Raw genomic sequence first — 14,003 nt, 5'->3', positions numbered from 1 at the left:
TGTTGGCTAGCCTTTTTAGGACCCAGTTAACTAGGAGCAGGCAGCAGACTTGATTAGTCGCTCAAGGGCTCGGTTAGCCTGTTGGATAGTTCAAGGTTCACTGGGTCATAGTGTCAAAGGTAGTTGTGCAGGAATATACATACTGAGGCATGGCTCCTGATCTAGACTTCGATGCACCTTCTCCTTCTGAGTCTGATGACGACACCCCTGCAGTGGAACAGAATCAGAAGCTGCTGTGGTTTATGTGCTACAGAACATTATATAGGCCATTTATTTCCAATTAGCTTAACAGATTTACTGTTTTTAAATATGCAACTCTATACAATAAAATTATGACTAAGTGTTTCTGAAATCTTGAAAAGAAATCAATTTCTTTTAGTACATCACACCCAAAGAGGACCAACAGAACAGCAGTCCGGTTTTGTGGAAGAAGGAAGTATTGGCTTTGTAATCTAAATTTTTGCTAGAGTTTAGTCACAAGTGTAAATGACTGCAAGGCTTACATTTATGGTGTTAAGATGAACACTGTCCCAGCTTCAAACCCTTTTTCAGAAAATATAATTTATCTTCATGCAGTTTCTTCATCTCTTCTACCTTCATCTCTCCCTATCCGTATCCTTCTCCGCCACACCAACCCTCTGCATGGCCATCTTCACTACATCCACAATTCTTCTCTGTTGGTTCCTCTTTTCCTTCTACTTGGCAGCTCCCTCTTCACCATTCTTTGTCTTCTATATCCACTATCCTTTCTCTGCACACGTCCAAATGATCTCAACCTTGCCTCTGCACCTTTGTCTCCAAACCATTCAACCTGAGGCATTCTTGTGATGTACTCACTTGTGATCCGGTCCATCCAGGTCATGCTCAGTAAAAGCTTAGCACCTTCAGATCCACTTCCAGGTCCACTTTCTGACATTTTGTTAGTGCCACTGTTTTCAAACCATACATAATAGCAGGTCTAATTACCAACTTGTAAAGCATTCCTTTCTCTCTTTTTGTTATCCTTATGTCACAAACCACCTCTGACAATAATCTCCACCCACTCCGCCCTACCAGGATTCTCTGTGTATTGCTTTGGATGGTTGACCCCACGTATTTAAACTCATCTACCTTCACTGTCTCTCTTCCTTGCAGCTTGACTGCAAACATTGCATCTGTAGTGCTCTTTCTTGGCATAGCTTATCAAACCACAGCAAAAAGATGAATTAAATAATTGGCTGTATTCTCCTGTAAGACTTAATATCAGTCAATACATTTGCAAAAGCATCTCTGTAGTCTCAGCTGGTCAGTTATTTGGTGTGTACTTTCATCTAACCAAATTTTCATTGGTTGGACAATTACTGTTATTACATCCATGGGGCAAAAAGCGCTATATAAATAGCCTTTCAATCTTTTGTAGCCTCCCATAATTTTCTGCATCAGAAGGAACAGATTACCTGTTAAACACCACCATGTTTTTCCCACCGTGGACTTCAGAGATGGCTACAAGCTAGATTAGAACACATCAAAGAATTTGCTAGTACAGCTGCATTTGCTTAAAACAGATTATTAAAAAGTCAAGTGTAAGTGCATTTTAGTTATATGACAACACACATACTGTGCAGTCACAACTGCACCAGGCTTCAGCATCTGACCCAAGGAGCAACCCAAACAAAGCTGGATGTCTGTCTCAAATAAGTATAAAAGTTCATTATTGTCTGTTGTTTTGTTTTCAGTTTGAAATAACAAAGTTTACAGTGTTATGTGCTGCATATACTGCCTTTTCATGTGTGTATAATTAATTTAGGCTAGAAAGCATAACAGGCAGAGCGCATGATATACTTTGTGGAACATTTTGTTAATCTGCAGATAAAATTAACCCTCTCTAACCCTCCATTGCCTGGGAACAATTGACTACGCACAGGTATCATTTCAGGCAACCGAGACTTTGGTTGGTTGACAACAACCCCAAGAAGAAGTAATGAAACGATCTGTCTGACCTTCAATGTAAACCTCAGCTGAAGTATTATCTGCTCCGAGACTGTTGGAAGCCACACAGGTGTAACGTCCTGTGTCGTCCTCAAAGGCTTCAGCAATCACCAGTGTGTGCAGGTCACCATCCCTCCAGATTTGGATGTCAGGAGAGTTGTGCAGCTCACGGCCTTCACAGAACCACCTAAAGGAAGAAGTACAAGACAAGTTTGATTACCTCAACATGTTATAGTAATAATTCATAAGAGACCTAAATTAAAATTATTTTTAAGATCTTGTTTGCCTTTGGGTCAGTCTGTTTAGGGGTCTCCACAGCAGATCATCTGTGTCTAACTCACCCTTTCTTTAGCATCCTTCTCTGTCTCACCAGCTCTCTACATTCCCTCCTTCACTAAATCTATGAATCTTCTCTCCGGGTTTCCTCTTTTTATTCTGCCTTTTTAAAGACATTCCTATTCCTTTTCTAAAAGGAGGTCCTGCTCAAAACAAATTCACCAATAGTATGCCATTTACTTACACAATCAGGTTCCTTATTAGACTTTGCAACACACAACAGCTCCATATTTTAAATGTTGGACTCTACAAAAGTATGATTGCGTCAATCACAGCTCAAAAAAAATCCTTATTTATCTTATACTGGAGTTTGGCGCTGCTCCTATCTATAACAATCCATTTAGGCTCCCTTCCCTTCCCATTAGGCTAACTTAGAGCAGTCTGAAGCCAGAGTATTTGGTTTACAGGGTTTACTCTTACATAAACTGAACTAATTTTTTTGAGATTTTGGTTCTATTTAAAATGATACTTCACCGCTGTAACACTATATATGACAGAAAATAAAGAAAAGCATAACAGAGCACCCCCCGACCTTTATGGAAACTTAAAAAGAAGCCTATATTATAGACTCGTTTGACTCATAACAAAAATTTATGTCTTGTCTATCTGACAAGGAAAAGCCACAACTCATCCTGTCAAATACAAAAACTTAAATACACCTCTTCCAAATATGATGGAGGCCTGCCAAATAAATTAACATTAACATCTACTCATTCACACACACACGCACACACATACCAGGAATGTCTAAGTTTCCATATCTGCCAATTGAGGCACGAACAAGACGCCGTGTTACGGGAAGCAGAAACACCCTTTCCCCCTTCCAATCAGAAGCCTGTGTGTCTGGATGGCCGCCTGGGCTCTGCACCACCTCCTTGGGGTTTTGCTAACACAGACTTTGTTCCCTGATCTGGGACCAAGGAGAGATGAGAGAGTCCGCCACACAACCAGCTTCATACGTCTCATCACTCGTCACAGGGTTATGATTAAAGCAGACCCCCCTCTTCTTCCAGCCCTATGTTACCACATCAAATAGAGGATCAAACAGCAGGAATCAAATCAACCATCTCCTACAAAATACACACATTCAAGTCCTGGCTTCAAATGCCTCGATTTGTGGGGAAACTGTTACTTTTATCTGCACTTGTATCTCACATGAGCACACTTCATCAGAACCATACTAAATGGAAGTTGTGTATCTTCTATTCAGATATTGACCTCTGAATTGACAGGGAGAGGGTTGGAATTCCCAAAATGCCAGGAGAACGAACAGCTGTTATGTTCCTCCAGAGCCCAGACCTGAGAACATTCCTACTATCTGGGAGAGCTGCGTAAAAATTCCTGACATCCTGCCGTGTGGCCGTTACATGATTTTATACACCCTGGTGTGTCAGTCAAACATCAGGCCAACTCCTCTTCCAGAAAGCAATCAATCAGCCAAAATATCCAGACAACACTTCATAATCGGGGATTTACACCTGGGAGACTGGGTGTGGGTGTGGGAGGCAAGCGGAGAAAGTGTATGAATGGCAAGTACAGTAAGAGAAGGTGAATGAGCATGAGTCAGGTGGGGTCGGATAAGAAAAATTATACGCCCTGTCATGACTTAGACAGATCACACTCAGCGGTTCATCAGGATCAGAGACAGACTGAACACTGCAGAGCTTTGTCTGCCTCTCTCAGCTTTCTCAGCCTTTAACACCAGCCACCTTCATAGATTCATAAAAGGATTTGCGGAATATTTGCCTTATTTTTCCTGTTACAGCTCATTTTAAACATGACCAAAGTTTTAAAAAATTTAGTTTGCATAAGCGCAAATAATCTGTAAAACCTAAAAGCTCTGGCTATAGACAGTTTTTTCTATCCTTGGCTCTGCATGATGTCAAGAGATGGATGTAGCTGGAGCTGCCTTAAACTTGCATTCTTTCTGATAGCCAGCAGGAGGCGACTCTTCTGGCTGCCAAACAACTTCAGCTGCATTAAGTCTATAGAAAAATGGTCCTAGTCTCCCTTGGTCTGCGACCTCCATAAACACTTTCCTGATAAGTTTACAGGCTCAGTCACTAGTTTTAGGTCATACTAGTCAAACAGTAAGTTAATATTGTAAATTTTGATGTTCATTAGAGTCAGAAATCAGGATCATTCAGTGTATGCTCATTGAATGAGAATACTGAGACCTCAATGAACTTGAGGGCTACACTAATGGCAAGTCTATAATAGATAAGGATTGTTGACTTAAAGCTTATCTATAATAAAAACAAGGAGATGGAAATTACACTTATGTGGGATTTTTCCTCTCTCTGCAACAAAGGAAGCAGGTTAGCCAGGCACCAGTGTGTTAAATGATACAAAACAGACAATGTGGAATGACAGTAATGAAGAGCTACTCAAGGAAGGATACATTATCCACCATCGTGGTAACCCTTGAAGCAACAAAGACAAGGAGTCATCTACCACATTTCAGACAACTAAAACCCAGACAGAAAAGGCTGGGATGACACTAGATCCAGTTTAGTCCAACTTTGTTCTGAATTCTCATAACCCAATTCAAAATTGACAGCAGCCTGTGACTGAGAGTAAAAAGTTGACATTTTTGAGCAAACCAATATGTCTGTGTGGTTCTGGATTATAACCAGGCAGAGAAAAGGGAAAACAACTCATCTGTGTGACTGCAGTGTCTGCTGGGGATTTGCTTGGCTGCTCACCTCACTACTTTCTTTTAAGTCACTCGCCGTATTAATAAAAAATGGTTCACAATGGACTTTGCAGCCATATGCACTACATCTGCAGATTGCACAATACGAATCCCCTTCAGTATAGGAAAATCACTTGGGCATTTCTCAAGTGCCGTTAAATTAAACACACACACAGGAAAGGGCTTGATGTAACACATGACATCATTAAAGTAATGACTATGGTTTTTGTGATGGAGGATATTAAAGCTGTCAGAGGCAGTGTAAGTGAGCATTTTGTGCATGAGTGTAACTATAGTGAACAGAGGCCAGCAAACAACGGGGGGGATAGGTTTCCCCACAGGGTGGCCTGACTCCATCCAGACATTTCCACGCAGCAACATGTGTCAAGCGAAATGAAAAAAACAGAACTGCAATTAAAGCATTTATGATATTAGTGGTCTTAAGGGGGTTTTTTTTGCCTTCGGTAGTTTTACTTTGCAAGGGTCTCTCCTTAAATTTAAATCACAGGCCATGTACACAGTAGACAAATGGAAATGGAAATTTGTTCAGACACACAGTTCTTACAAATCACAGAGCAAGGCAGGACTCATCAGCTCCTCTGAGGGTTGACAGAGCATAAACTGGGAAGCCAAGATCATCCCCAACAAGCACAACAATAAAAACCCTTATTAATCAACCTTAATGATCTACCATTATGCATAATTACTAAGTAAACTCATTTAGAGACAGACGGTAATGTTTATTTAATCTCCTCGCTATTTCTGTGGAATGCGCTGAGCATCATGATAGGCCTAAACAGCACGGGGATGGGGGGGGGGGGGGGGGGGGGGGGACTTTGCTGAGTCCCATGCAGCAGTGCAGCACGCACAGAACAAACTGAGCTACCAGCAGGCTGATTTGGAGGGGAAGCAGGGTGTGTTAAAGAAAGCTGAGTGAAGGTAGAAATTTCTTGGCAGAGTGCAGAATTACCACCCATTTCCTCTTAACACAATACTATTACAAAACACAAATATTCAGAACATGCATATAAAATAGCTGAGAATGAATGGGCTTCACGAGCAACGCCTCACCTCTTCATTCAACCCCCCCTCCGCCCAAGGGCGCCAAGCCAAGAGGCTGATTAAACAACCCACCATTACCATCAAACAGCCTGTCACCAACTCTCTGAACAATGATAGCATGTGAGAAAGCAATTAGACAGATTTCAGTGAAGACAATTGAGGCCAGATGATGGCTCGAATAGCGCCGGGTGCTTTCTGTGCTAACTTAGCTCCATACAGAAGAAGAGAGCATTCCATATGACAGGCCAAACCAGAGGCTGTTGCCCTGGCCTCGATAATGCGTGCTGAGGGCCACACTCTCCTCGTTTGACCCTGTTGTTATTTGCCTCTGTTGATGGAAAATTTTATGAAGCAAAGCTCAGTTTCACCACAAACCCAGACAGATGAAGGCCAGAGCACAGAGGGAAGAGAAAAAGAGAGGGGGGGGGGGGTTCAATCACTAAGATGACCTTGGCAAAGATGAAGGAATGGCCAGCATGCAAAATGCACACAAATCATTCATCCATTGATATAGGGTATAAGGCATGGGCAGACTACTTCCTGACTACTTTTTCTATTCCTTCAAACTCTCTGTGTTAAGTTTCAAGCCTATAGACCACAAAATTCAGCCAAAGTTCAACTGGACAAGAGCAGCGGCATCTGGGCTGTCTTTATCCTTAATTACAAACTACAATAGAGGTCAACTGAAACTACCCACACTATAGCAAGCAGCGCTGATTTTATTATCCTCGACAGACAAATCTCTCAGTTTATGCAAACACTACATAGAAAGCATATTGAGTTTCCTTTCTTCACGGATGCCGACTGAAACCAGCAATCAATCCAGCTTTAAAGCTCCCAGCCAGGAGGCCAAAAGCACAACCTCCATAAATCAAGAATATTTCCACCACAGTACTCCTTAATACTTTAAATTATAAGATTCTCACATAACACATCATTTAGCCACACCTCCAGGTAGCAGTTTGTACTTCCGGCAGTTTATTTTACCTAATGAATGAAATATTCAACCAACTTGATTTCTGGACCTTTCAAAAGTTTTGAGATCTTTCATTGATGATTAAAAAAAGTGAATAGTTATGTGTCAGTTAGAATAATTATTTTAGCTGCTCCCTTATTACATTATAAAGACTTTTCGAGAACAATTAAATGAATACGAAAATTACTTAATTCTGATTGTGTAGGGTTAGCGTTGGAGTTAAGTTCATCACAAATGATGGCTTAGAATTGAGAGGGTTAAAGCCTGACTCACAGCTATAATTGTTCAGAAATTTTAATCATACTAACAAGACTGCATTCATCTTAAAATTTATTTAATGCAATAGTAGATCTTACCAGTCTTAGTTTTCCCACCACTTTGGTGCAGGGTGAAACACTAACAATTACATTGACATCAAATGTCATTGTCTACAGAGAATAAATCCTACCAATTTTATTTAACCTCTGATTTGTCTTCTTGCATCAGCTGTAAGTTGACAGCTTTGGTTTTTAGGTCAGTTTATCACAGCTACTATTTGATGGATTAATTCTTGATGCATGCTCAATCATCCAGGTAAGTAAATCCCAAAAGGTTGATTCTGTTCATCTGGACGTAACGTTTTCAGTGGGAGAAACATTTTGTCACTCATCCAAGTGACTGACGAAACGTTTCTCTCACTGAAAATGCTACGTCCAGATGAACAGACTCAACCTTTTGGGATGGATGGATGATATTTTTTTCCCCAACAAAAAAAACTTTTTCTTTTTTCAATATTCTAAATTAGGATCTACAGAGCAACAAAAATTGGACTGTTGATGTGTAAAGTAATTGTGATGACATTAGAATCCGTAAACTGAGATTTGTTGATTCTGGAAGCTCAAATTGGTGAAACTCTTGCCATCTTTACCAAAGTCTGTGTCACACCCATTCGATGGGTTACACGTATCACTCAATTCTCTTTTATTTATTTATGTCTTCAAGTCTATCTGTATTGTATTTTGGCAGTAAAGGCAGCTTGAGAGGTGAAGCAACAGCTAAAACCGCAATCAGCTAACTGATCTGCTTCCACACACCTTGAATCTGGTTATTTGCTGCCCGACAGGTGTGTTGAAATTGCATGTAGACTGTGTTTCATAGACAATCTGGCAACTTGAGTAACACTAGACAAATATAAAACATGTGGATATGCATGCGCATGTATTCCAGTTATTCATTATAAAGTTTGAGGTTTGTGCAAATTACAGGACTTTCCCAGGAAAACAGCAAAAAGGGGAGGGTGCCAGGAGACTGTCTTAAAATGTGGGAGAAACCTAGAAAAACTGGGATTGTGGGCAAGCATGAACTTATCATCATAGTATTGTTGCTGTGAGAGTGTTCACATACAGTACTCAAGTTAGCATTTAGCTAGCGAGGTATAACCCAACAGTGCAGCTGGCATAGTTATATACTGTTAATCCTGTTGTAATCCTGTTAAATCCAGAATTAAATTCAAAATCCTGCTCCTCACATACAAGGTCTTAAATAATCAGGCCCCATCTTATCTTAATGACCTTGTAGTACCATATCACCTTATTAGAGCACTGCACGCCTACTTGTTGTTCCTAGAGTATTTAAAAGTAGAATGGGAGGGAGAGCCTTCAGTTTTCAGGCCCCTCTTCTGTGGAACCAGCTTCTAGTTTGGATTCGGGAAACAGACACTATCTCTACTTTTAAGATTAGGCTTAAAACTTCCCTTTTTGCTAAAGCGTATAGTTAGGGCTGGACCAGGTGGCCCTGAATCCTCCCTTAGTTATGCTGCAATAGATGTAGCCTGCATTGAGTTTTTCCTTACCAGTCACCTTTCTCACTCACAATGTGTTAATAGACCTCTCTGCATTGAATCGTACCTGCTATTAATCTCTGTCTTTCTTCCACAGCATGTCTTTATCCTGTCTTCTTTCTCTCACCCCAACCGGTCGCAGCAGGTGGCCCCGCCCCTCCCTGAGCCTGGTTCTGCCGGAGGTTTCTTCCTGTTAAAAGGGAGTTTTTCCTTCCCACTGTCGCCGAAGTGCTTGCTCATAGGGGGTCATATGGTTGTTGGGCTTTTCTCTGTATGTGTTATTGTACAATCTACTGTACAATATAAAGCGCCTTGAGGTGACTGCTGTTGTGATTTGGCGCTATATAAATAAAATTGAATTGAATTGAATTAAAAAATCAAAACCTCAAAGAAATTCTTTATCTTTCCTCATCTAAAATAGGATTTAGCATCTTTCAGGTCATTGTGTTGGGCAAGGTTTCAGTTTTAAGCTAAAGTGCTGTTGCCAACTTGGCAGCAGTGGGGAGGAAGAACTCCCTTGAGAGGACTGTTGTTCTGAATTGGTGCTATATAGATAAATATTACTAAACTGAACTAAATTAAATTGACATTAACTGTAACATTCCCCTTATTGCAGTGACAAATGTGTGAGAATGAGGCATGTTGTATAAAGTAAATAAAAGTAAATCAAATGTACTGATCATGTAAATACTTATGTGAGGCCATAACTTGTGAAATATTTATTCGGTTTATTGTTGGAGGGCTATTTTCAAGTAGTCAAAAAAAGTGTTTGTATATAATTGAAGCTGCGAAGGCAATAATTTTAAATGACATTCAGATTTGTTAAAGGATTTCTCAGAAACTCAGTGTTTATGCTTTAGTCAAAGCCAAAGTAAATGATCATCTTCTATCTTGCAGCCTTTTTGTTTGAGTATTGTCATCTGGACTACAAAATAAGCACAACAGCTCAGTTTAAACGTTTTCCTGCGTGACTGAAGAACATGCATGTCTCGGTTAAAGATGATACATGGAGAAACCGAGCTTTACAAAGAAGCAAAAGGCCTCCATTGATGGAGCCTGGTTAATGATGGCACAGCATCAGGGGTCAAAGTTCACCGGAATATTCCAGCTAGAAGACAGCTGCAGTTGACAGTCAAAGCTCTGACCGGATGAAACGAATGATATTTTTCTCCAAGGAATTTTAACCAAGTCCATTAACTGGCATTGTCCACTGCAAGAGAGCAGAACTCAGTTTGGCTGTGCCAAGCAGGCAAATGGTTCAGTCTGAATCATCATTGTGAAATTCATACTGTGGGTAGCAGAAATAATAGATACTGAATGCTAACTGCATTTGTCAGTGCAGTAATTAATTGTTATAGTGACTGACGCGTGTGTCTGTTTGTGCGTGTTTACACATTCAGCTGAAATAGTGACGGACATTTGCAGCAGCTGAGCTACAAATGCACACACCTCAGCACTCAGGGGGATACCCCCCCCCACCCCACCCCCCCCACACACACATACTAACACATATTCCATCTAATTCTTTAAAGTGAGTAGCGTCCCTAGAAAAAAATATGGATTGATATACATATGAATGAACTTATTCATTCATTCACAAACAAAATCCGCAGTTTATCATGTGTTGTTTCAGAAAACTACATTACTATTTTATTCAGTAAAAAGTTAGAAGTGTTCGTCTAGAAAACCCAAATTCTGATGAGTCTGTTATCCTTATTACAGTGATGTTCAATGAGGCTGAAGATCAAATCAAAGAAATTCATCACACAAGCTTGACTTCCATTTAATTGTAGCGACAGATGGCATCAAGGTTGTTTTTCAGACTTACCTGAGCTGCTGTGCTGTTCCCAGTTAGATAAATCAAACTTACACAGATTCCCTTGATCTTGAAGTTTTCACACAGTGCTTCTCCTCTTGACAGCGTGACACACACTGACACTCTCACACCAGGACAGCCACTCTGAGTCACGCAGTCATACAGACACACACACACAACACTCGGGCTGAGCGGAGGGCTGAGAGGGAGGGAGCAGCCCACGCTGCCAAATTCCACACAAGACAGAAGAGCAGAAAAAATACATTTAAGACTCATTTAAAACACAAAAACTGCTTCACAGTTGGCCACATTGAATTCATTCATATAATTCCAGTGGTTGGTTGAAATGTCTCCATGTTTTTGTGTTCTCTACACCAAGGATAAATCCTACCCAAACCAATCAAACTCTCTGCCACTCTAAAGCCTTCAAAGCTGGATGCAGGTAAACTTCCTCTGATGAGAAACATTTTGTGGCCTAAAAGGATTTTAACAAATAAACCCAGTCTTTTTTTGTTGTGTATTTCTGGACTCTGTCACCCAAACAAAGAGCAAAACTTCTGCTCCTATACAGATCCCGGCCACAGTCTGCTGACCATCAAAAACACCACAGAGAGCACTGGGTTTAAGCCAAATGACCCTGCCACCATGGAAACCTCTGGGCCTCTGATCTGTGACTGCAGGAAGAGGGATATCATCAAAATAAAAGATGACAGTGCTGCAATACACACTACAGTGTGCCCCAAAAAGAGAGGACACTAACTATACTGACCATTACTTAATAAATCCCACATGCCAGAACTAAGCAGGCCACTTAAAAAGCCTTGTTAGGCCTGAACAAAAATAACTTGGATAAGTGAGGATCCAAATAGACCACTTTGAGTTGGCATCACCTGGCAAGTACAAGACAGATGGCTGTGGCTACTGCAAGCAGTGTGGGTACGTCATGATTTGTACACACCCATGCCGACACATACACACAATGAGACCATAATAATCTCAAATGCTCCTAGCTTCAAATTCACCTAGTTTGGCAAACATAAATGTGGTACTGGTGGTTTGTTTAGAGTCAGCAGATTTATGTCTGATGCACTATCCACGGCAGAATGAAAGGGTGCGGTGTGCTTCGCTCTCTGCGGGGGCTCCACTCAGGCTTCAAGGCAGGCTGAACTTGTGATATTTTGGTCGCTGCCAGAAAGAGCCTACCAGTAGGACGTGGCAGGTGGGCTTGTTTGTGGTGCTTGTTACGAAGATGGTCTGCTCCTTACATGTTTACATATGAAATTTTACCGGATTACATGCAAATATACAATGAAAAGAACCTTGCCGGGAGACTGCATATATATATAAATATATCTTATCAACATTATAGTATCAGTATTTTCATATTGGAAATGTTTTCTTGTGGTTTACAGCGTTAGAAAAGCAGGACAGAGGACTAGAGCCTTTAGCTGTCAGGCTCCTCGGTTTGGGTTTACAACAGTCACCCTCTCTGTACTTAAGGGAACATACTAGCAACCACAGTAAAGATTCACACTTATATAACTGGACAAGAGGGGAAAAAAAGCTTTTTAAATTACATTTTGTGACAAAATTGCCTAAGTTTTAAAACTGTTTTTATTAGACTTGAGAGATACTAATCTGAACATTTTATGGCCCAGTAACTACTGCAACTAAAGATATGAATTTCTCACCATTCATTTAGACAGGGGTTCCAAAATAACTGCCCAAACTCAATCCAAAATAGCTGCCAGTTTACAAAAGTTGCTTCTGGAAAGACTGTGCTAATGGCTAGGGCTGGATTTGGTGACTCAAAACCATCTCCTAGTTGGCTGCTATAGACACAGGTAGCTTTATCTAACCCTTAACTTAAAGCAAATTGTGTTTTTCCAAGGTTTTTGGATTAATGTAGAGAATAAACCTTTAAGGGGAAAAAAGCTTATGACGTAGATTTTTTATAAATTAATATAACTTTCACAAACACATTTAGCTACTTCTTAACAAATGGCTTCGCGGGTAATGGCTTCAAAATTCAGAGTGGGATATCACTGGGTTATAGAGTGTAAAAAAACCTCTAACCAAAAACCCATTAAGAAGAAACGCTGACTGCTTAACTAACGGTTTAACTTTTATCACTGTCAACAGCAAAGATGAGACATTAAGGAACTAAAAGCTCAAAAAAGTATCTTAGGACTCATTCCTGATCTACTCTCGTCTGGTAGAAAGACCTCCCATGATGCACTGAGCATCTCCATCCTGCTTTCCTCTCTTTTACTCACCATGGATTTATATGCAGGAATTCCACATCATTAGTTTTTTGTCATTTCTCTCTCCTAGTCTGTCCGACCCTTCGTGCTCCAAGTCGTTTTTTTCCTCGCTCACTGGTATCACTGAGCTTCGCTCTATGACGTTGTAGCATCTTTACAGTACCTTGAGGTAACAGTTACTGTGATTTGACATTATATAAGTAAAACTGAAAGAACTGAATGTCCTGTCCCTCTTGCACAACCTGTCGTCATGTGGTTTGTGAAGGAACTTGTTCTAATTTGTAGTGATAAAACCTGAAAAGCACTGTTCTTCCCCCTAAGTGACTATAAAACCTGGGTTAATGAGAAGACCGGGTTTTACAGTCTCTGGATGTTCCCATTAATTACTAGGTATCTGACAATAGCCCTCGCAGACCCACTGCTATTGTCTTACTGTATAGATGGCAAGAAATTTGCAAAATTAAGTCAACAACATAGCAGGCTGTATTCATAAACATCATATTATAAATCTCACATTATAAACATACAAACACAGGTTAACAAAGACACAAGGAAAAGCTTCCACACAAATCAGGAAATGTTCAATAATTTCCCATTCCTACCACAAACAACCAAACGTGCGTATGCATTAAATCAGACACTCACTTACACATTACGTCCTGTTTAAAAAGGTCTTGAAAGGGTCAGCTGACATCACAAAAATGAAGGCCATGCTGCCATGGCAACTCCTGTTTTTGCTCCAAGGAGACCAAATGACACTAACAAAAACAGAGGCTATGTCCTCTCATGATGTCATACTGTGATTGCAATAAATCGTCCAAACTTTCAAATAAATCCAGTATGAAAACCAACAAAAGTTACTTCCACAAGAGCCTAAAAATTAAACATATCAGCCATAAAAAATAAATGAGTACACATAATTCAGGAGCAGCATGTTGCCTGTACTTACAGGAAGTGGATCAGATGTCTAATTGGCCAGTTGTTATTGAGGTTACATATGTTTATGGCTTTTTCACATTTTTTTCTAAAACTAGTTATGGGTTAAAGTTACATTAATTGCGACTGGT

General features: G+C 40.3%; 1 protein-coding gene across 6 annotated transcripts in view; it reads right to left on the bottom strand.

The window, feature by feature from the left end:
* Positions 1 to 14,003, bottom strand: part of palld (palladin, cytoskeletal associated protein) — a 69,127-nt gene that overhangs the window by 41,277 nt on the left and 13,847 nt on the right. For 5 of the 6 annotated variants that reach the window (XM_040039817.1, XM_040039821.1, XM_040039816.1 and 2 more), the window contains 2 exons: positions 1,980 to 2,155; positions 144 to 207 (listed from right to left, as the gene is read on the bottom strand). In XM_040039817.1, coding sequence (XP_039895751.1) covers positions 144 to 151 — 8 coding nt within the window. In that variant the 5' untranslated portion in view covers positions 152 to 207; positions 1,980 to 2,155. Of the gene's footprint in view, positions 1 to 143; positions 208 to 1,979; positions 2,156 to 10,684; positions 11,007 to 14,003 lie in introns of those variants that run through there. The other variant, XM_040039818.1, reaches the window with a different exon arrangement.

The sequence above is a fragment of the Simochromis diagramma genome, unplaced genomic scaffold (assembly GCF_900408965.1).
Source record: "Simochromis diagramma unplaced genomic scaffold, fSimDia1.1 OVJJ01000026.1, whole genome shotgun sequence".
In the NCBI taxonomy this organism is placed as follows: domain Eukaryota; kingdom Metazoa; phylum Chordata; class Actinopteri; order Cichliformes; family Cichlidae; genus Simochromis; species Simochromis diagramma.
The sequence above is the reverse complement of the archived record's forward strand: the minus strand, read 5'-3'. Positions and strand labels throughout refer to the sequence as shown.